Consider the following 22,888-nt stretch of genomic DNA (forward strand, 5'->3'; position numbering starts at 1 on the left):
GTCAGAGTTCTTAGAAAAGTGGCACATAAAAATGTATCAGTGTTTTTTTTTTATTTTTATTTTTTATTGGTCTGGTGTTATACTTTAATCTTATATTTTGTTTTTTTTAATGATTGCTAGCAGAAAATCATCATGATTAAGAGAAATAAAGGTGTTAAAACATCAGTATTAGTCTGATTAATCTTTACAATGTGTTCCGCTTGGTGATGGAGTTACTGAAATAAATAGATATTAACATCCTAACTCAATGAATGAGTCTGTACAGCTGGATGCTGTGGCCGTAATGTAACAAAGCATGCGAATATTTTTGCGAGACACAGTCCTTGTTTTTTGTCATCCTGGGTCGAAGAACACTCAGTGCTAATGCGAGGCCAGCCTCTGACAGATGCTACCCACATGAGGAATATGTGGTTCAATTACCAGGAGTCTAAATTGAAAGTGATAGTGATTTAAGCCTTCCCAATACACCGGCCAGATTCTGGCAAACAGTCTTTTCAAGGAGCCATTTTTAAAAAAAAAAAAAAAAAAAACCCTGTTGGAGTGTGCGAGACACAGGAGCGCAATTGATTTTCAATAACATCCCCTAATGACCTGGCCACGGTTTGATCCACGCTGTCATTAAGGGGCTGCTACCATGGCACAGGATCGTGAGGAGCAGAGCGCCGGGCGGCGAGATGAGTAGTCGAAGCATTATCAGGATGAATTGGCCGTCTCCAGACAGGCGGCGAGCGCAGCCGCTGCCCTGTCGATAACAGGACGGGGGCACCTCAGGACTCCCTCTGCGGCCCACTCCGGAGAGCCTTCCGGCCTCATTAGAAAAGCAGATGAGTGGCACGCACGAGGAAGGGGGGAGCTTCTTCCCCGCCATCCGATAGCCTTCCTCCCAGGCGTTGCTCCCCGTAATGAGTCCAGACCGCAGGTCAATATGCCGCTGGGCTGCCAGTCAATACCGGTTACCTGCAACACAAACACTCAAAACCCGCTTTCATACAAAATCAATGTTCTATTAGTCCTCCCTGTATTGCCTTGGCCCAATCCCATTGATTCCACCACGAAGAGCTCTGCAGCCCATGTATGACAGATTATGGTCAAATGATCTGATGGCCGGGGCTATACTTGGCTGGCCCAGCTCAGCTGACTTTATGATTTCATAGTAATAGCTAGATATAAAATGAGAAAACACTGAATTGTGAGAAAACGGAGGCAGAAGAGTTATCGGCGAAGCCATCAATCTCATCGTGAAATACCACTCGGCAGCTTTGACCGGCAGACGGATTCGCTACTCATTTTTACAGCGGGACGAAAGGTAGACCGGAAGTGTTTGACATTAGGTCCAAACTTTATTCCGTACATTTTAAACCATGAATGTTCATTTTTCTTTTTTTTTTTCCACGCCTAAAACTCTACTGTTTTTGTATACAAGAGTCTAAGAAAAACAACTGCACAACACCACAAGGTTGACAGATAAAGTCCTTCTGATGTCCACCCAACAGTGTCCGTTTTCTGTTTGGAGCTGGTCCAGTTTCTGACTTGGAAGTCTTTGAATAATCCAGATGATTTTCATTGGTACATATAAACATGTGCTAAATCCAAGTTTCTCTCAGCTTCTCCAGTATTGTCAGTTTGTTCCAGTAGATTTCGTTTTGTTAGGGTGTTGTGTGCTGCTTTGCATAGATTGCAGACGATCCATCTAGGCTTCCGTACAACACCCTCCCTTTGTGACTTCCATCTGTTGGCCGGCTGTTTGACACCATGATTTTCAACAGGCAGGTGATTCCACGTTGTTTCGTTTAATTTCGTTTTTCTAGAAATGGTTAAAAAGACTAATAAATTTACAACGCAATCTTGCAGCAAAGAATATTAACAGGTTATTTACATCAGTTTTCTTTACAGAGACTGAACAAACATTATATATAATTATATATATTTATATATATATTTATATATTTATCTGCATATCTCAAAGGCAAACCAAATAAACAAAATAAATTGATAATGTAGCAATGTACATTGTCATCATTGAGGATATCCAGGTACCATGAGGTTAAATTACTGATGGTTGAATCCAAAATCAAGTCTTTACATTATCATAAAGGATATGTCTCACAATAGACTGGGATAAATATTGTAAAAGGCAAGACTAATGCACAAAGTACATAAAATTCATAGAAATCATATCTATACATGGAACAAAGATAGGAAATGTACAAACTTATTTAGGACCTTTCCTTTCGGCACAAAGCAGAAATAAGGTATTGGATTAATATATTAATAATTATCAAATATTTAAGTCGGAAATAAACATCCACACGTTTGTGTCATCTTTACCGACATTATTGAACATCCAGTCCACTAAAAATAGCCATGGCATGTGCTTAATTAGCCTTACACACCTTTACTTTGTACAATCATACCCTTTCCCTTGGGGAGGTTCGCTCCTCTCTGGTTAAGGAGCAGTGCATCTTTGATCATGGTATTCCACAAAACAGAAGCGAAGCTTGCCGAGTTTCCAGAAACTACCGAGCCTCTACTTCTTTGGGGTTGCGAGACGGGGAATAGTCCCTCGGGTCCTGGGTGGTGGTGAGGGGGGTAGTCCTCCTGGGTGAGGCTGGCCGGGCACTGCCAGCTGGCACAAGAGGCGGGGGCGCGCTTAACGCGGCGGTAGGGGGCGTTCTGTTCAGAGGACCGTTGTGTCCTGTAGAGGGGCTAAGTCTTGGGTATGGCATGCCTCCTAAGTGTGCCATAAAGGGGGGCATGTGGGGTAGATGGCCCTCCATCGGCGACTGGTGTAGCTGATGGAGGCGGGCCCTGTCAAGCTCCTCCCTCAGGTGGAGGCGCTCTCGTTCCTCTGCCTGTTGTCGCATCCTCTCGTGCTCCCTGCGCACCTCCAGGAGGTGCTCGTGGTGAGAATAGTCGTGAGCCTCCCGTTCGCGGTAGGCGCGCTCCTGCTCGTACACGCTGGGGAAGCGGTGTCCTTGCTCGGCCCTGAGCTGGAAGTCCATGCGCCGCTGCAGGTCCAGGCTGCGGTAGGCCTCTCGAAGCGGGTCCCAGGGGAAGGCGGTGTGTGGCACGCGCTCCCGTCCTGCCAGCGGGCTCACCCCCATGAAGGGAGCCATACGGGCTCTGTCCAGTACATTGAGGCTGCCCATCTGAGGCATGGCACTCATGGATAGAGGAAGAGAGTGTGACATGGGGACACCGTGTAGGCCCGGTGTCGGGATGTCACTACCACGGGGCGAGGGAAGAGGAGGCTGCTGTGACAACGGTGGGTGGTGGTGGTGAGGGTTTCCTGGTTGGCTGACAGGTACAGGGAGGATCTGTACTGCAGGTTGGGGCGCTGGCTCTGAACTCACCACCATGACCTCTTGCTCCTCCTTTCTCTCCTCCTTAATCTTCATGTCATTTTTCACTTTGTGGAGGAGCTCTGCAGACGGAGGCTCCTTTCTCTCTATGTCCTTGATCGCAGATGGGAGCCCACCGGCTAGCTTCATGCTTTGCTCATTGATCATGGCCTTGGAGTAGGGCGAAGGCGTACGCTGCGTGGGTTTGATGGAGTCCTCTGAGGTCCGCCTCTCCAGCATCTCCTTCCCCGGCGAGCGGCTCTCCTTTACCTTTATGTCGGCTAGAGATGACTCCCTCTGGCGCTCTAGCAGCTCTTTCTCCGCCTCCCGGACGCGGTCTACACTGCCGCTGTGATGCCGACCTGAATCGCTAGAGTTCTGACTGTTTGAGCGAATCAGACTGCTGATCTGGTAGCTGACTGGTGCCGAGGCAGGAGAAGAGCGGTTAGAGTGGCGGTTGCGATCCACGGAGTCCCTGTAACGGTACAACGGAACAACTTGTTGAATCAGCACATTATATTAAGCAGATTCTTTTCAATCAAATGATACTATTTTGGTTCCAACATAGTCTTCCAAAAAACAAAAAACAAACAAAAAAACAAATTTGTCGGCTTTCTCTAACTTTATCCTCATCTTAATTACCTTCTGCTTCTGAATTTCAGTCACCTCTACAATCTGCTAAACCCTTGCTTAGAGAAACTCTCCCAATTTCTTTTTGTCAACTTTTTTCGCACATCTGCTTTTAGTTTGCTTTGTGATGTAACTTATTTACATATAGGAGGCAACTACAAATCACTTTACATGGACACTACGTCAGATTAATAGTTGGAGTTTCACATTTTTCAAGATCCAGTTGCTCTTTCATCATTTTGAGCTTTATCAAGTCCAGATATCCCAGAGGAACTTCATACTACATTCAGTCAATCACACATTCACACACACATTCACACTCTGATGGTAGCAAGCTACTGGGCAGTAGCCACAGCTGCATAGACCGGCACCATCAGGTCCTCTGACCACCACCAGCAGGCAAGAGAAGTGTCCAGCGCAAGGACAAAAAGATGAAGATGGACGAAGCGGGGATTGATCTGGTAACCCAAATCTTGTAGTACTTTAGAGAGTTTCACCAATATCTAGTATTAATTTATACAAAGTCCCAAGTGTCTGAAAACAAAAGCCATCCGTCCTCCACCCACCTGTCCTTATCCTTCTCCTCTTTCCCGATGGACGAGTCTCTTTTCTCTCTGTCCCGTTCTCGCTCTCGCTCTCTGTCTCGCTCTCGGTCGTGGCTGTTGGCGGAACTGCTTCGCTCAGCCTCTCCGGTTTTGGGCCACTGCGGCGGGGTGGGGAAAGATGGCGGTGTGCGTCGCAGCCTGTTCCAGGTGTCGTGGTGGGGGCTGCCAAAAGTGGGCAGTCCTCCTGGCCCCTCCTTGGAACCAAACACACTATTGGACCCTGACGGTGGAAAAAAAGAAAGAAAGAAAGAAAGAAAGAAAGAAAGGAAAAAAGAAAGAAAGAAAGAAAGAAAGAAAAAGAAAAAGAGAAAGAAGGCAGACAGACATTGGACTCTCTAAGTTAATTGGGCACAAAACCTTCTTGAGGACACATAAGACGAGAAAGACTCGACAACAAAAGCTGCTTTTGTCTTTGTCTCTGGAGGTTCTCTCCCCGAAGCTGCTTGGAAGAGTTAGAGGTTAATGGCTCCCCACAACACAGGCTTTGCTTTGGGACTGAAGGGCTTCTCCCCCCACCCCAACACCCCCCCTTTTCCTCCTCTCCATTTTCTGCACCGGATGAACAGAGGAGACTCACTCACCCTCTGGAGAAGAAAGCTGTGAAAAGCCAAGGGAGACCTTAGCATTCCACAGCATGTCTAGTCCAATCACATCCCATTTTCACAACAGGGTGACTGATTTGGCACACAGAAACAGGGGGGATAATGAAAACGAGAGGAAAACATAGAGGGAAGGATGCAGAGGGAGAAAAGAGAAAGCCCCTCCATGGAGATGCAAAAAGGGGGCTTGTCGAATAATTAATAGATGAATTGTCACCAAACAGCAAACCTAAGAGCGCCTGCTGGCAGCAGTGAAGTCAGATTAAAGCCAGGCTGTTGGAAACATCATTGATGGATGAAGTGGAGGCAGGGAGGAGCTTTGCTTTGCTTTGCTTTGCTGTGTGTTGTACTGCTTTGTCGGGTCTCCCAGGGCCAGGGGTTTTTGGTTTGACACAGAAACTAGAGCTAAGTGTCTTTTGCCTTCCTCTCCTCGCTCTCCCTGTTGCCTAACGCTTTCCTGCTCTGCTCTGTTCTGTGCTGTGCTTCTGGCCACAGGGGGCCCCGACTGAGAAGAGGGGAAGCCGGTGGAGGAGGAGAGAGCCGGGCAGCGCTTACCAAGCGAGGGGTTGCCTAATCCTCCGAAGGCACTGGTTGAAAGGTTGCCGAGGCCGCCAAAGGAACTGGAGCGACTGAAAGGATCTGCAAAATGCCAAACAGGGATTAGCAAGAGGGGGAGCCGGTTAGCAGTACTCACCCCGACACCAACCCGTTTTACTCAGCTTTTCTCTTACAAGCGAGTTTTTTTTTTCCTTTCTCCTTCTGTGTTTTTTTTTTTTTATTTTGTTAGCGCTGCCATCCTAACTCCCTGCCTGGTAAGTCGTATGGCAGCCAGGACGCAGGATTTACTGGCACTGACTGGAGTTTGATAGGGCAAGAGAAACAAATCTCCCTGATGTGGAAATTAGTTTGAATTTCTTGGAGCAATGTTGACGGTGGTCCGGTGCTGGACGGGGAAACTGAGAGCTAATTAAACTGAATATCTGGTGAATGATTGACTTCAGTGTAGCAGCTTGACCACTTACAGGGGGCAAAAAACATGTATGAATAACATTCATCAGTCGATTTTAAATGAATAATCCCCCCCCCGAAAAAAAGCTGAAATTATTAGAATGTTTCATTTCATTTTATTTATTTTCTTCAGATAAAAAATTATTTGATCTTCAGTTTATTGAATGACATCAATTGGTAACTCTAGGTCCAAATAAGCTCTCTGTAATAAAAAAAAAGAAATAAATGAAGTACAATAAATGTAAAATCCAGTCCGTTTCCGTAAAAGACAAAATTTATGCTGCACAGAAAATAGTGTAACATAGTCTCTGTCTGGAAGCCATGTTTGTGTTTATGAGCCCAGACGGAGTTATACCAGATACATCCATGAGCTGCATGTCTCCTTAAAAAATATACAACAGCTCGTGGTCAATAGGATCATTAAAACCAAAGCTGAGATCCAAACTTTATCTATCTGCGATTTGAATGACGCCCTGGTGGCTTTTTTTTTTTTTACCCCATGTTCAAACCCGAGTCAAAAAACGGGGAGAATGAGCAGGGAATGCATGGAGAGAAAGAGGAGATATATGGTCAAACGATTGTGAATGTGCGGTTACTTACACTTACCTGCCAAATGGCTTGGAGGCAGGAAGCCACTGGGGTGGGGGGCGGAGCCGTACGGGGAGGGTGCTGGGTGTGCAGAGCCTATCAACACAGACGCACTCACATTATTCAGTAATATGGGAATTTAATCTCTAAGAAACTCCCTTCAAAACAAGTCTTGTTTAGTATTAATGTAGGTTAGTTGCTGTGGGAGATTTAAATCCAATATCAAAAACATAACAGGGGTTTAATCCTAATGTTATTTTATGTTGTTTTTTTTAACCTTTAAACCTTTTATGCAGAAAAAGAAAAAAAAAAAAGGCAGTGGTGCGCTAGCAACAATCCTTACATGTTCCTTTCTATTTCCCACTGATCATTTATCAGCTAAACAATTCTTTGTAGGTAATCACATAATGCAAACATAAAGATGGTAACAAAGTAACAAAAAAAAAGACATTTGCATAAACAATTGTCATTTGTCAGATTAGAATTATTTTAAGACCAAGATTTACTCTAAATGAAAAACACCAAAGGAGTTCAAGTGCAGGTAAGATGTTGACGACAGAAATATTCCACAGAAACCCGTTAAAAAGAAAAAAAAAATCTTGATCTGTTCCTACGCTAAGAAGTAATAAAATGTGAATAAATGCAAAAACATGTTGAACACAGAGTCAACGCGGGCTGCCGTTCACATTTCCCTTTTATTGCCGCGGTTACGCGTTTGTGCTTGAACCTGCAGCGGCACGGCAAGGTCAGGTTTTGAATACACAACTAAATGGCTTCTTTTACAAAACATTGTTACCATCAACCACATCTCATGAATTGTTAATGAAAGAGCCAATTATATGAATGCCTCTGACAAACCACAGCATAATTACCAGTCAAAGGGCATTCTCCTTTCTGTTGTAGCCCCCCACCCGCCCCAACGCAGGGCAAATCAGTCAATTACCTATCTGAGAGTCATGCATATTCATAGACAAATCTGATTTCCTTTACTGGCAAAACATTTGCTGAAAAAGCCCTATAATTAACCAAACACTACACGAGAGGAAAAATACCCACTCCGTTTCATCAGCATGTTTTTTTTTTTGTTTTTTTTTAAATGAAATTAGAAATTCTTATTTGCATAAAGGCAGAAAAGCTTCAGTAATAAGATCACTTGTGATTTTTTTACATTTAGGTTTTAGGAAATCAGCTGACCTGTGGAGGGGAACAGGGGTCGTGCCAGGTCGTGGGGATAGGGGAAGCCTGGGAAGACTCCTGGGGCCGGAGGTCGACTGAACAGGTCCAGCTTCCCGTTCATGTCCAGCTTGTGGGGGTCGAGCTGCATCTGCTGTAATTCAAAGAGGCAGAGACGACGACAGTCAGACAAAGGAAAACTAGGCCAGCGGATAACGGCGGGCGAGGCATTTCCAGTGACACAGCAGGCGGTTTATTCGTTTTTCGCTGCGTTTCTCCAGTTCCGGCTAGCTCTGTCAAACCATCCATGCAAGCTGATTAGGAGCAATAAATCCACGATGACAAAGATCCAAAGGCCGAAGAAAGCCTTTGAATCAAAATCTAACTAATAAATATAAAAAAAAACTCCAGATAAAATTGTTATCGGCAATAATGTTAGAATACATTACATTATTCTAACATTAAAAGGTAAAATGTAGTTTTATAGTGTATATGTTAGTGATATTAATATTACTATAGTCATTAGAAGAAGGAATAATTTGATGTTTCCTGTTTTAAATATAAACATTTAGATCATTTTTACTTTGGTTTACATGTTTTGCGTAGATACAATGAACCCAAAGTATTCATGATCATCAGTTACCAGCTCTGCCTAGTCTTTTCAAACCAGCGGCTCGTTTGTGGGTAATTTATTCTTAGCATATGTAATCTCTGTGTATAGTAGGTGATTATTTAACAATCACTGCTATGTGTCTGGTTTGACATGACGATAAATCTTCTGGAAGACAGAACGGTCCGTCTCACGCACCTTCATTTTCTGCTGGTGGTGGTAGATCTGCCATGCAATCTGGACATGTACCGCGCACCACTTGCCAGGTTTCTAAAAATTTGAAGAGAAACTACAGTCAGCGTCCTGGCTTTAATTTAGCGAGCTAAAAAAAAATTAAAAATCAATGCTGGCATTAGGAATTTCTGGCCAGACGACAAAGCAGAAGTCAGAAATTTTAACCAGGCAACCAATTTAGAAATATGTATCCCTGGCTTGAACCCAGTACGGAGCTTATGCTTAACCCCGATACTCCAAAGCCCAGCATCAGCTTGACTGGGATTGTACATGAGACTTTGTGGCCTGGCCAGAGAACTAAAGGGTTTTAGATAAATCAACAAATGTGTCAACTCACCCTAACAGATGTCCTGAATGGATCACTCATCTGTATGGACAACAGAGGATCATTAATAACAGAAATATAGACATGTCAAAGCAGGTTTAATGTTTAGACTCATAAAATACAAGTTTCTAAAGACGCTAAGACTTATGGTGCGTTCCATTTGCAGTCAGAAAAATCAACTGGAAAGCCCACTGGAGTAAAAAATTCGGAGTAACTCTGACGACCTCCAGTGAGGACTTTTATGGCCGACTTTACGTTTCAATATGGCCGCTGGCCACATCAACAGTAGTAAGCTGTGGTGGAAACATGCTTATTTTACAAGAGACACTTGTAAAATAAAATCAACGTTTCCAATAGCAAATGTAACTGAACAAATTAAAAAGTGGCGTTCGCTTAAAACGATGTTCATAAGCAGTACTGCAAACAACCTCTACTTGCGCGCCGCCATGTTGAAATCCCGATTTCTCCGACTACGTCAACCGGAATGTTATTACCGCAAACGTTTCTGACTCCGACTTCTGAGGTAAGTGGAACGCACCCGATAGTTTCGCTTGTTGTGTGTGTTTGGCATTCACCAGAAGCACCACGGCAGAATGATGGCGGCCATGCTTACCCGGGGATCCTTCTGTAGAAGTGTGTGAGGAACGGCTCCAGGACGCGCTGCTACGTCAATGGGATTAGAAGCCTGGCAGAAACAACAGGAAAAATGCTCGGTATTAAAAATAAGCCAGAAGTACAGTAGACAAAAACTAGACGTTAGCAACCTAATGTGTTCTTTGAAGATTATTGTGATCTAGGCATGTTCAATGGGGATTTCTTGAACTCAGCAGGTGTACTCAGCTGTTCCCTGAGTGGATTAGTGCATTTCTACTTGGGTGTTTCTTGTTGATCATTTTCTTGTTGCCAGTTTTTCTGTTGCTTTTAATTTCAAGCTTCTGTAAAGCATGACTGGAAATGCAATGGGAGATTTAAGGCTTTTGACCAGATTTGGCAGATTTCTTTGGTTTGACCGGCCCTGTCTGATGAAACTGTGCATAAGAACGAGCTCCCATGGTCACACAGTCACACAGAGATTATTTTAATCTCTGTAAAATAATCTACAGAGATTATTTTACAAGACAAAGAAGACCTGAAGTTAGCCGTTTTCAGCTTTGTTGAGGTATCTGAAAATAAACGCACCAAGAAGTTATTTAGCAAAAAAACTATTCTATCGTATTGGCATGTCGGCTGTTTATTCAGGCTACTAAATCAGAGAGCTACAATTTAGTGTTTGCTGGTCATTTGGATCCAGTTCATACTTGGTTGTTTTGTAATTGAATCAGATGTTTTGCCAAACTCTGAGATGTTTCATCAGATTGGTGAAATGGCAGATGTACACAGAACCAACTGGAAGGTTGAACATATAACAGGAAAGTTGACCTATTTTAACCATTTAAACCTTCAACCTGCCCTGTTTAAGGAACCTTGGAAACCAGAGAGCTAATGTCAAAGTCTGCATGCTCTGGGAAAAAGCACATTAAGTCACATATTTGCTTTAGCAATGCTAATCAGGCTAACCAGACATCTAAGACAGTAAAGATGGTTTGAAATGTCAGTTCCTGGTTATTTTGTTTTTATTTTAACTGAGTCATTGTAATTGTTATTATTAGATATGCATATGTTGTTTGTTACCATGGTTTCTTGATTTTGCTTTGTTTTTCTCTTTCTGCAGGTGTAGGAGCAGACTCCTCTATAATCTCCTTTCCCTTTAGACATTTCTCACATTTTTCTTTTCGAAATTTTATGACAAGGTAGAGTGTTGGCTTTGCTCCTAATAGGAATTATTTTTATTCATTTTTTACTTCTACTGGTTTATTATATCCTCTATTTTTTTAGGTAAATTATCTTAAGATGAGAAACATATTTTTAACACACAAGGCCATTCAGGCAGCAGTTAATACATTTTCCAATGTAATTAACACACCATTTACATAAAAAATGAAAATAAGTCCAATTAAATGCTTCATTCATGTTTACTTTTGCAAAAAAAAAAAAAAAAAATCACTTGGGAAATAAAACCTCATGATTTACTTTGAGGTTCAATGACTTTGGAACGAGGTGTGCCAAACGCAAAATCTTTCCAAAAATCACAGTGTGATCCTCCAGATTTATGTCACCAGGATAAATATCAAACCCTGGCCTTCCTCAGTAACACTAAAGCTCCCTAATCCGTAATTACTGCTACTATATAGCTGATGCTAATATAAACCAAAAAGAAAGAAAGAAAAAAAACCTCAAGCTCATCTCCAAGAATACTTAGCAGGGGCTTTGTGTAAGAGCCTTGCTTGGACCATCTGGAGCGGTCTTCGACAGAAGGGTCCCTCAGTGCCTGAGCCAGCTGGGACCAGGGCCAGCGGATTTGGGCCAGCTTTGATTGGTGTCTTCCTCCAGGTCACAGCCTCTGAGTATATGTCAGACAGACTCGCCCGGCCTAACCCTTCACATCCCCTCCCTGATTCCCCCTCTGGTTTCACTGAATAGCAATTTGTCTATCTTGACCTGGTCGGGACTCAGTTAGTGACGTTACACAAGCATTTGTAAGACTGGAAGTACTGAGTTTACTCTATTAAACGGATAAAAATGCAACAAAACCATATTTCTTGTCTGACCTCATCCGATGAAACAGATTTAGGTCATCACTTTGGGTTGTGTTTAAAACTCTTATTAAAAAGAGGAAGCGGTTCTTGAATTGGCCGGTTTTGTTGACTACATTGAGAATTAATGACTCTAGCTCAGTGTATGTCAAAATACAACCATGAATTTTCTTTTTTGTTTCTTTCGACATGTGATAGCTTTGGTTAGGAACCAGTTTTGACATCGGCTTAGGTTCTATTAATTATAGTAATATTAGAGAATTGAGTAGAAATATCCCGTAATTTCTGTGCAACAGCAGCAAAATGTCAAGCAATAACAGGAAACAGACTCTCACAAAGATAGAATATAAAATAATATATATTTATACATTGAAAAAACAGAAGAATAAAAATGCTGTAACTAAGGGAAAAGTTTCCACATAAATGCTGTGTAGTTATATAAAAAAATCCATTATTATTCAAGTATTTGTAAGATGTAAACAGAAAGTTCAGAGTTCTCTCCATTTTATGGAAAAGAATGTAACAAAACTAAACCAGAGCATCTACGGGTCACAACGGGTTACATCTACGCTCACGGCTCATGTTTTGCATCGTGAGAGGAAGTAGTTCTTCAGTTGACCTGTTGTGTTAGCATAGCGCATCTGGAAAGTAAAAACCCATGCATTTCCTCTCGGAACTGTGCAGTCGCTAGTTTGTGTGCATGCTTCCAGGTATTCCCGGCCTGTTTCGTAGCCTCTGGGTTAAGGGCGGGGATGTGGGTCTGACCTTAGGCTGGAAGGCTCCTTGCAGCGAGCTGAAGGGTCCTGAGTGCGGGAGCAGTGGGGGCATGCCTGGCATGGTCGGGGGATAGGAGGGGAAGAACTGGGAGGACAGAGGGAGGGATGGAGGGAGGGAAATGAAGAAATAAAAAAAACAAACAAAATAAACAACACACAAAATCATACAGAGACTCGTACAGGACGCGAGCGATTCAGCACACGCAAAGCCACGGCCGCCATCAATGCCCCCACGGCAACATTCAAATATGCCAAATATTTGATTTGCCAAATGCAAAACACATATTTATATTAGAATGACAGAGGAAACTCACATTTGAATGTCTGATGAACGGATTGTCCAGTTTGGGGGTGTATTTGTCGAACTGGGGGAGAAGAAGAGAAGAACAGAATTAGGGAGAGTCTCACACGGATATTTCTACAGTGCAAAACATGACAAACATGTGCAGCTGGTCAAATTCAGACACATATTTATAATGATATTGATAAAAAAAGTCCAGGAGGTAAAGCAGCTGGCTTGCACTGGCCACGGATTTCATTAAACAACATGGCGAAGCTTGATTTTCCAATTAAAAGTACAGTCATGGGGATCAAATTATGTTGAAGTCAGAGTAATATTTAAAGAAAAAAATATATATACTTTTAATACTTTTTTTTGACAACATACACTACTGATAAACACAGAAAGCGAGTAGCTTTGGCTTCTTCCCCGGCGTTTGAAAAAGCACATCTCAAATTAAATTTGGTCAAAAGGCAGGTCTGTGCACAACATCATGAGCAGATTACATGAGCAGCATGAGTCTCATTTGACTGAAACTAAATGAAGCCATTTGCAATGGTTAGGAGTCAATTTAGGCTGGATCAGCATGAAACTGACAACGTTTCACGGAGGACGCGAAGTGAAGAAACCCTTCCTGTGTCACGGCTTGAGCCAATTAGAGTCATTGCAGCCGGATTTTAGCATAAAAAAAAAAAAAAACATAAAATAAAATCTGTGGTTTTATGCTGGAAAAGAAAAAATGTCTCCAATCATTTCCCGAATGCATGTGAAGCCAAGCGGGAGACACATGAATGGCGGACCTTGTATTTTGGTTGGCGCGCACCAACACTGGTCTTCTATTTTGAAATTTGCTCATTACAGGAAACGGTAGCTTGTGCGCACTCCGCAAACATACAAGCCGTTTGCAGGTAGTTTTAGAGAGTGCTGCTGTAAAGCCCTCTCGGCCTACAGGATTTAAAATCGTTAAATCAAAGGGCTACGAATCAGATTCCAGGGTCGGGCCGGGAGTTTTCGTTTTTGGTTGCCTTCTGTCACATCCGAACCTGAAGCGGCAGAGCAGACGCAGCCGAAGCCGAGTCTGGGGGGGTCGATTCAGAGAGGGGGGGAGGGAAAAAAAAAAAAAGCAGAGCTCATTAAACAGCTGCTCTGCATTTCTGAGGGGTGCAGCTTGTTTAATGTTTGACACTGAAAAAGAATGCCGGACGCTTTATGGCCTTGTAAAAGACAAAAAAAAAAAAAAAAAAAAAGGAAAACACAAAGTCTGGCCTTTATAATTTATGGTAGCTGTCACGGATTTATGGCAAACATCTTTGCCAAATTAAACCTTAATACTTCCATCTTATAACAATTCGGGAGATTCCTCGTTCAAAGACGTGGTGGTGGTGGGGGGGAGGCGCGGCCGGTCGCTGCTACCATTTGGCAAGCCAGCTGCTTGAGGGCGTAAAGCAATAAACAAACATAGAAGCTTCATAATTTCATTAATTACAGCCATTAGCCAAAGGCTGTTGCATAGTTTAATTGACTCGGGGCATCAAGAGAACACAAAAAACAACAACAAAATAAAAAAAATAAAAAAATGAGAGAGAGAGAAAATAATGAGGAAACACTGCTTCTGTCCTTTCACAGAAAAACAACGACATCATCATGAATCTTGTTTCTCTAAGGGAATAAAAACTATTTTTCAGAGCAAAGTGAAACAAAAAAAAAGTAAATTCTCCATGAAAAAGGACAAAAAGGGGCTGTCGGGTGTAATAAAATGAAACTTGGGGGGGAGAGGGGGGAGAAAAAGAAAAAAAAAATCACTCCTTTCATGATCAAAGGGACGACTTGCAAACTGCACCATAATTCCAAACCATGTCAGGAATGAGCAGCAGACCAGATAACAAAATAATAAGGAAAAAAAAAAAAAAAAAAAAGAGTGTTGGCTCAGGAAAACCTGCTGCACGCTCTTCTCTGTAGTTTTCCCGAGTCTGCGGCGTAAACACCAGCACTTTGATTTCTAATGTACAGGATGGGAATAATCTTTGTAAGAGGCCTTAATGGGACCGCAGGCTCTTAATCAGAAGGTCACAGAGTGATGGATTACATCTATTAAACTAATGCCGAAAAGCTACAAACAGGGGACCCATCTGAGAAGGCTGCCGGAGATCGGCTGTGTGCTGGAAATGATGAATGAACAGTTATAATCTGAGAGCTGCCAGTGTTGCAACCCCGCCGGCCCCAACCCCCTCCCTCACTCTCTCTCTTTCTGAATTGATGGCAGTTGAGGCAAGGAAGCAATTAGAAAAGTTATCAAAACAGTTTGGCGGTGATGTCATCAGCCTTTATCTGCAATGAAGTCATTTTGACTGAGAGCGAAGCTTTGAATTTAAAACTAAAGACATAAATGCACAAACACATACAAGAGGAAAAATAGCATAAATTAATTTTCCCCCACATAGAAGCCATGTAATCTGCAGGAATGCTTCCACACACACACACACACAGACACACACACACACAGAGAGAGAAAGAGTTGTTTAATGGGCCTTTCGTTGCTCTTTGCGAACACACACACACACACAGAGAGAGAAAGAGTTGTTTAATGGGCCTTTCGTTGCTCTTTGCGAACGCTTCCATATGCAAACAATTGAGAGAAAGAAAAAGAGAGAAAAAAAAAGAAAGAAAAAAAACGCCTTCGGGGCATTTCTGCTGTTTGATCTGCAAAAATCTTAAGTGTAAGTTAGAGGGAAGACGAGAGTTTAAATGAAATTAGCCTGTGGAGTTCTGTAAAAGCGCGGCACGGCGCTGGCGTGGGCGTGCCGCTCTCCGGAAAGTTCCTCTGGAATATTGTTCATCGAAAGAACGCGGCGTTCCGGGGAGAACGGTTGAAAGAAAGCAGGGAGAAATGTGCAATTCATAAAAGCTTTGGGATGTTATCTGGTGAAAAAAAAAAAGTTAATTGAAGAAAAGATAATAATAATAAAAAAAAAAAAAGAGGAGTGCATTGAAGAGGAGATTCGAGGAGGTGCGACAGGTGAGTCGGTTGGAGGTTTACGGGTGGAAGGGGGGAGAAGCGGGTGGATGTGGGGGGGCTTTTCTTGTTACTTATCCTCACATTTCTGGCTTGGGTACGCACCATGGGGGGTGCGGTGGGCGGGGTGAGGATGGCGGCCGGGGGCAGACTGGCGGGGAAGGGCGTGAAGGTGTGCTGATGGGTGTGTTGGTGCTGGTGCATGTGCTGGTGTTGGTGAAACTCGGCCCTCAGGAGCGACACGGGGGCCAGCGGCGAAGCGGACGGCCCCCGGCCCCGCTCCGAACTCTGAACCAGGAAGCGGTTGTTCAGCTCCTGCCTCAGGAGGTCATGCTCTGCAAGAAAGGAGAGCGAGGAAAACCAAAAAAAAAAAAAAAAAAAAAAAAAAAAAAAAAAGGAAGAAATAAAGAAAATAAAAAGGAAAGGAAANAAAAAAAAAGAACAAAAAAAGGAAGAAATAAAGAAAATAAAAAGGAAAGGAAAGAAAAAAAAAGATGGGAGGCGGGGAAAGGAAAGGAGTAAGGGGGTTGGGGGGGGGACACAAGAAAAAAAAAGGCACGAGCGCCCAGTCAGTCTTCACAACAAGGGTAGAAGAAAGAAAATAGTCACCTGGCATTCTCTGTTTCTCCAGCTCATGCTGTGAGGGTTTTCTACGTGGGGACTCATTGGTGGTGGTAAGAGAGTTGCCTGTGACAATGTGCCAATCAGAATCCCCGAATGAGGCTGGCAATACATGATTGGTTGGTTGAATGATATCAACAGGCTGGTATCTAAAGACAAGAGAGAACCAAGAGTCATCCCAGCAGAAAACACACACTCTTGCCCTCTATGAGGTCAGAAAAGCACAACTGGTTTTTGGTGCCTTGCAAAAGTATTCGTACCCCTGGAATATACATATATGTATATATATGTATATATTTTTCATCCACATTTTGTCACACTACAACCTTTTATTTGGTATAAACCACAAAGTATTAATGAAGTGGAAGGAAGGGGATTATTAAGGTAATAAAAAAAAATCTTGTGCATTTGTACTTATTCCCCTTTACTCCAATCCTCCACAATAAATTCCAGTGCCTTAAGAAGCCACTAATTTGTAAAGAGAGTTTAACTTTATGTATTGTAATCTGAATATACAGCTCTGGAAAAAATTGAGACCATGTAAAATGATCAGTTTCTCTGATTTTACTCTTAATATATGTTTGAGTAAAATTAACATTGTTGTTTTATTCTATGAACTACTGACAACATGTCTCTGAAATTCCAAGCAAAGATTTAGTATTTATTTGCAGAACAAGTTCATATTCATTTCGAAAGAACAATGCTAATGTGTTTAACTCAGGAAGAGTTCAGAAATCAGCATTTGGTGGAATAACCATGAGGTTTTCAATGGGCTTCAGTGCAGTGGACTCTTAATTTTTCCCCCAGAGCTGTATATTTAGCTATTTTGTGAAGAGGTTTGTTCAAGAACAAATCAGTCAGAACAAGGAAAAGTTGTGATAAAGTTTAGAGATTATTTAGTTTATAAAGCAATATTCCAAGAAAGCTAATCAGAAAAGAAGCTAATGCTGTTTGCCACAAATTATGAATAGGAGATGTAAAAATGAAGGAAGAAGGTGTCCTGGTCCGATGAGACTAACATTAAATTTTAGGGTAGATACCCTGTAGACACCTTCTTATTTGGATCAAAGGATCCCCACACTAGAGTGGGCCAATTTCCAATATAAAAATCTGTGGCAAGGCTTTAAAACTGATGCATGCTGATGCTCTTCATCCAATCTGACTAAAATCTTGACGTTTTGCAAAAAGCAATGGGCAACAATTTAAGTCTCGAGATGGGGTGAACGGTGACAGAGGTTTAACTCAAGAGACTTAGAGCTGAATTTTCAGCAAAAAGTGGTTTTACAAGTAACAACTGAGGAGGGGTGGGTTTGGGGGGAAAAGGCTACAAATGCACACCAAACCTTTCAGATTTTCTTTGTAAAAGCCTTGTACCATTTTCCTTCCACTTCACAGTCATGATAGAAGTTTGTAGTTGTAGTGTGACGATACGCAAGAAAGACCAAAGGGTGGGAACACTTTTGCAAGGCAATGTATATGTATATATGTATATAGAGATTTTTTTTAGGGGGGAGACACCCATCATCACTGGAGACTCCATTTGTTTATTTCACAAATTTGTGCCCCATGTGTCTTTTTTTTTTTTTTTTTTGGTAATAAAATAGTTATAGTCTGTATCGAGTTTTAAAAGGATGCAAATCACACAGTTTTGGCAGGAATTTTGAGAGAGCACCTTGATTCACTTAAAGCAGCGCTCTCGCTGATTTCTAAAGTCTCCAGCTGGGATGGCGGTCCAATCGTTAGCTGACATTTTTTTCAATGCTTTCTTAACTGTGACCTTATATGACCTTTCTTCCAATGCAAACATGTAAAAATACAGTCCATCTACTGGTGATGCTCCATCAAACCAATGTTTACAACATGTTTTTGATGCCTAAGAAGGATTCCTGTATGCTGAAGGGTGATTATGTGGAATCATTTGGTGCGTGTTTCCGGTTGAAAATCTAGACTAAGCTTGTTGATGTTAGCAGTGCTAATCTTAAAGATGGCTGCTGGCCTTCAGGGAAGATAATTAGGTGCCTTATTCTTTCTGTCTACTAGAGTTTCTACTTCATCAACTTTAACATGTTATTTTCGAAATAGATTTATTTTCCTGTCCCCCCTGTGAGGACTGTGGGAAACCAATTAAAATCTCTAAAAAACTGGAGAGAATACTGAAAGCAATGTTTCCATCACAAGGTAAACCAAAAGCAAAGTGTGCTCCAGATAAGCACCAGCGGCCATGAGTAGGGCCTTGTACGCTGAAGAAACGGCCTCTTTATATAAACTCACTGATGGAGAGATAAACAGTGGGTTCTGGTAGATTTTAGCTACTTAAAAAATCCACACAAATCATTTCAGAAGTGGGGAAAAAAATTAAAATAATAATAAACAAGTACTTACCAGAGAAGTCCACAATACATTACTTTGTTTTCAGCCCAATAAGACATACTTATTGACTGTCGGCTGAGTGTGCATACATCCTGCTCTTCCATAGTGTAATACAGGCAGGTTTAGGGAAAATGAACATTAAATCTTCTCTATGCTACATGGCTATTAAAAAATTAGAACTTTTTTTTTTTTTAAAACTAAAAGTAACATTAGGACCCTACATCTGCAGTGCCTTGCAATTTCACTAATATAGCTTCCACTATAAATTCTACTAGTTTCATAACCACAAACTTCAAGTTATTTTATGAGGACTTAAACACAAAGTAAAGCACAATACTGGGGAAGGGAAACAAAGTTATAAGTTTTTTTTTTTTAACAAATTAAGATTTTAAAAGTATTCAAGCCTTTTGAGTCGATACTTTTAACAATTTTTCAGAATAATTTCAGCTGTTGGGTTACTGTCGTATATTCTCAATTGGACTTAGGCCAGAACTTTGACTAAATTGTTGTGACACATAAATATAGCTACTTTTTAAAACTTTATGCATAGAAAAACTATATTTCTAAGCCATAATGAGTTATATATGTATAAATGAGATAATAAACCCACAAACTATCGTATAGTGTTTAAAGGGGCAGTATTATACGTTTCCCAGCCACATAGTGCCATTTTAAAGCATGATCAAGTAACTATGTTGCCTTTAGTTGTTGTAAAAATGCTAAATATACCAAAAATGACTGAAAAGAAATTTTACTTCTTTATTTATTTTTTTAAGGTTTTGTTGGCTCTAGTGGCCTTTATTTGAAGGTAGTTTTACAGGAAAGAGGATTATGCGAGAGGGGGAAGATATGCAGCAAATGTCACCAGGCTGGGAATCGAACCTGCGACCACAGACATGAGGACTAAGGCATCAATACATGGGTTGTGCTTTGCCCCTGCGCCACCACAGCACCCCTTTTACTTTGTTATTTAACACTTTGAAATTGGACCTCTGTCTCTAAGAAATTTCTGCTCTCTCTAACACTCCGCCTTCAGGAAGTCATCACAGTATTAATCATTTAACAATGTTTTTACCAGTGTTGCACAAAAGAAGTAGCTCCTATACAACATATATTTTTAGAGTGCAATAAGTAAGCTAATGAAAGAGAGGTGTTAATTAGAAATTTAGATACAATTAAAAGTAAGTTAGATATAAGGGAATCGCTTCAGAGATCATCTGGGGGTGTGGTATTTAGCAGTATTTTAATTTATTTAATTTTTTTAAGAAGAACGGGGGGTTTGGGGAAAATGGAAGAAGGAAAACAAAAGAATCCGAACCCAAACCGAAAAGGGGCCGGAAAGCAACAAAAACGTGGTTGCCCAACCCCAAAAAAAAAAAAAAAAAAAACCCCCTTAAAGAACCCAACAAATGTACAAGTGTTACTAATTATTGCCATCTAGTCTGAAGGAGCCGAGTGAGGAAGTCAGCTAAAAGATTTCACAAACATGCATGGAAGAATCAAGGTAACACTCCAGGTATGTTTTTGATTAGGAACCAACACTATAACATGATTTTCCATAATACTGCCCCTTTAAGAAAAGCTACATGTATCTTGCCTTTCAATTTCCACCCCGTTATTTGTTACTTTGTGTTACATAAAGTACCAATAAAATAAAGTGAAGCTTGTGGTTGTAATGTGAGAGAATGCAAAATAAAAGTTATGCCACAAATTCAAATTTTTTTGGCTGCAATTACATAAGTTTGACAGATAAGAAGTAGCATTGAAGCTAGCACCAAGCATGTGAGGTGTGTGGCTTTACCTGGGTAGGGGGTGCCAGCGGGGTGTCCAGGCACCACTAAACTGTTGGTCGGTAAGGTCGGCGGTGGCGGCAGTGTGGCTGGGGTTGCAAACATGGCCGAATGGCGATGGGCTGGACTCCGTAGGGAGGAATAGTGCGAGGTAGAGAGGTTTGCTATGGACAGAGGCAAGGCAGGGGCTGAGGACGGGAGCCCGCTGAGGTGGTGGTGAGGGGACGGGGGCAAGTGCTGCTTGGCGAGACCCAGTGGACTGCTGCTGTGGCTGTAGAGTCAACAGGAAAGGTAATGATTATTTACAGAAATAGCAAACACAGTCTTCAGCCAGAATGCATTTCTCAATGAGTAGCGGAGAAATTTCCTAAAAGCTTCAGTTTTCAGAAAGACTTTAACTGCTAAATCCGGCCGCAGCAGACGGCGTGTTCTGAATGGTCAGGGTGCAACAGGAAGCAGTGAGCTCAGCAGTAAAGATCAATAGCAAAACAGCAAATCGTCCAGCTGCTTTTGTCGTCTCCAGAGGCGGAGCAGAGAGAAATCAATAATTGCATAATTCAGAAGTGTCTCTTGGTTAATTTTATGTTAATTTTGTTACCAGCATCAGTAGTTTGCTACATTTTGAAAGGTAAACACAAAATTTAGCAGCTCAGCAAATCTCAGGTCACCATCTTAATCTGTTCAGATGCCACGCCCACTGGAATGGAAAAGACATTTTTCTGGGTTTTGCTTACTGAACTTGTCATTTGCATGTTGCTTGTTACTGATTAGTTAATTGTTAACCATAATTCTTGTAGTGATTGACAACATTTTGGAAGTCAAGTCTAACCTTGTTTGCACAACCTCTGTTTGCTTTTAGCAAGACTAATTACTCATTGTCCAGGGAAAACAGATGAAAAATGGCCTTTTGGCCAATTCTGGCACATTCACAAAAATGTTAATTATTGTGCATTGTTCCGACCAAATAAATGAAATTAAAATAAATTTCGGACTCTCAACATCAGAAAAGGACGAGCATGGCTATGAAACCACAGGAGGGAAGGAGTAAGTGTCTGTTTTCTGTCAAATATATATATTTATGTTCATTCTAGGCTACAAAAAGTGCTCTAAGTATAATTTGAAGTATTTCAAGTGATAGTATTTGAAGTTATTTTTGAAAATATAAAATTGTAGGATTTTTTTTCTAAATTAAATGTCCATCCCAATGGACCTCAGGAGTTTGGCTACATTATTCAACACTTAATTATTTAGTGCAACCATGCAAAGAAAAACGTATCTTTAGGGATCGTAAGGCTAAATCGTAGTTTCGAAATTATTTTACATTTTGCTTTTTCTTAATTGAGTATAAACTTTAATACTTGCTTGAACTGTAAGAAAATGGAGAGATATCTGAGCTTGGCTGCTTGGATTTAAGAAATAAGGAAAGTGAGAACAAGAGTTGAGAAATAGAGCAAGACCAGATTTTGAGCCCAGAAAACAATATCAGGTCTGCAGGGGTTTAAAAGTTAAGATCTGCCCACTGTATATGTACAGTATGTATGTTTATGAGTGTACTTGCGCAGGTTTGTGAGTTTGTCATAAATCTGTAGTGTTTCCTCTCTAAATTCTCACCCAGAGTCCCACTGGTTTTTTGTTGTTGTTTTTTTTTCATGGTTGTACCACCAAAGGCGACTACAGCGCTTTAAATTACCTGATGTCGTGGAGGCTGTTGTACTGCAGAGGGTGGTGCACCTGGTGGCTGATCACTGGCCGGGCGTGGTGAGGCGGGGGCGGGAGCACACGGGGCTCCGGGTGTGAGTGCGGGTGAGGGAGGTGAGGCGGGGCGTGGGGTGGCGCCTTCAGCAGGGGCGGGGTCGGGACAGGGGGCGGAGGCTGCTGCTCCTTCTTGACGCTGAGGGGCGGTGGGGTGGGAAGGCGAGAGCCGCGAAGCTCAGGGGGGGCTGCCGCCGCTGCGAGCGCCGGGGAGCCCGTCGGTGCCGAAGCCGGGGTGGGGCTGGGCACGGGCGGTGCGAAGGGCACCTCAGTGTTGCTCTGCTCCTGGCTGCGCTGGAGTCCTGACACTTTGGCGGAGCCACAAGTCTTGGACACGGAGCTCTCATTCGCTGGCACACCTGAGGAAGAGACGGCCAAAAATAATCAACATCAACATTCAAATTGAACTCAACTGATTTTAAGTCAAGTTTATTTGAATGGCACATTTCAGCAACAAGGCAGTTCCTCTTTCTTTACACCATAAAAATATAAAGTCACCAATTATGAAACAAGCAATAAATACTACATTTTGTCAAATAC

At 42.0% G+C, this 22,888-nt stretch overlaps 1 protein-coding gene across 8 annotated transcripts in view; it reads right to left on the reverse strand.

The window, feature by feature from the left end:
- Positions 1-1,318: 1,318 nt before the first annotated feature.
- Positions 1,319-22,888, reverse strand: part of fbrsl1 (fibrosin-like 1) — a 254,770-nt gene continuing 233,200 nt past the window's right edge. For 3 of the 8 annotated variants that reach the window (XM_016673819.1, XM_016673818.1, XM_016673816.1), the window contains 13 exons: positions 22,287-22,707; positions 20,608-20,867; positions 15,900-16,150; positions 12,837-12,887; positions 12,512-12,607; positions 9,727-9,798; positions 9,126-9,155; positions 8,753-8,824; positions 7,966-8,098; positions 6,784-6,867; positions 5,731-5,814; positions 4,538-4,796; positions 1,319-3,816 (listed from right to left, as the gene is read on the reverse strand). In XM_016673819.1, coding sequence (XP_016529305.1) covers positions 2,517-3,816; positions 4,538-4,796; positions 5,731-5,814; positions 6,784-6,867; positions 7,966-8,098; positions 8,753-8,824; positions 9,126-9,155; positions 9,727-9,798; positions 12,512-12,607; positions 12,837-12,887; positions 15,900-16,150; positions 20,608-20,867; positions 22,287-22,707 — 3,113 coding nt within the window. In that variant the 3' untranslated portion in view covers positions 1,319-2,516. Of the gene's footprint in view, positions 3,817-4,537; positions 4,797-5,730; positions 5,815-6,783; positions 6,868-7,965; positions 8,099-8,752; positions 8,825-9,125; positions 9,156-9,726; positions 9,799-12,511; positions 12,608-12,836; positions 12,888-15,899; positions 16,151-16,424; positions 16,586-20,607; positions 20,868-22,286; positions 22,708-22,888 lie in introns of all 8 variants that reach the window. The other 5 variants (XM_016673817.1, XM_007556970.1, XM_016673821.1 and 2 more) reach the window with 5 other exon arrangements.

This window comes from Poecilia formosa, unplaced genomic scaffold (genome assembly GCF_000485575.1).
Source record: "Poecilia formosa unplaced genomic scaffold, Poecilia_formosa-5.1.2 Scaffold82, whole genome shotgun sequence".
Classification (NCBI taxonomy): domain Eukaryota; kingdom Metazoa; phylum Chordata; class Actinopteri; order Cyprinodontiformes; family Poeciliidae; genus Poecilia; species Poecilia formosa.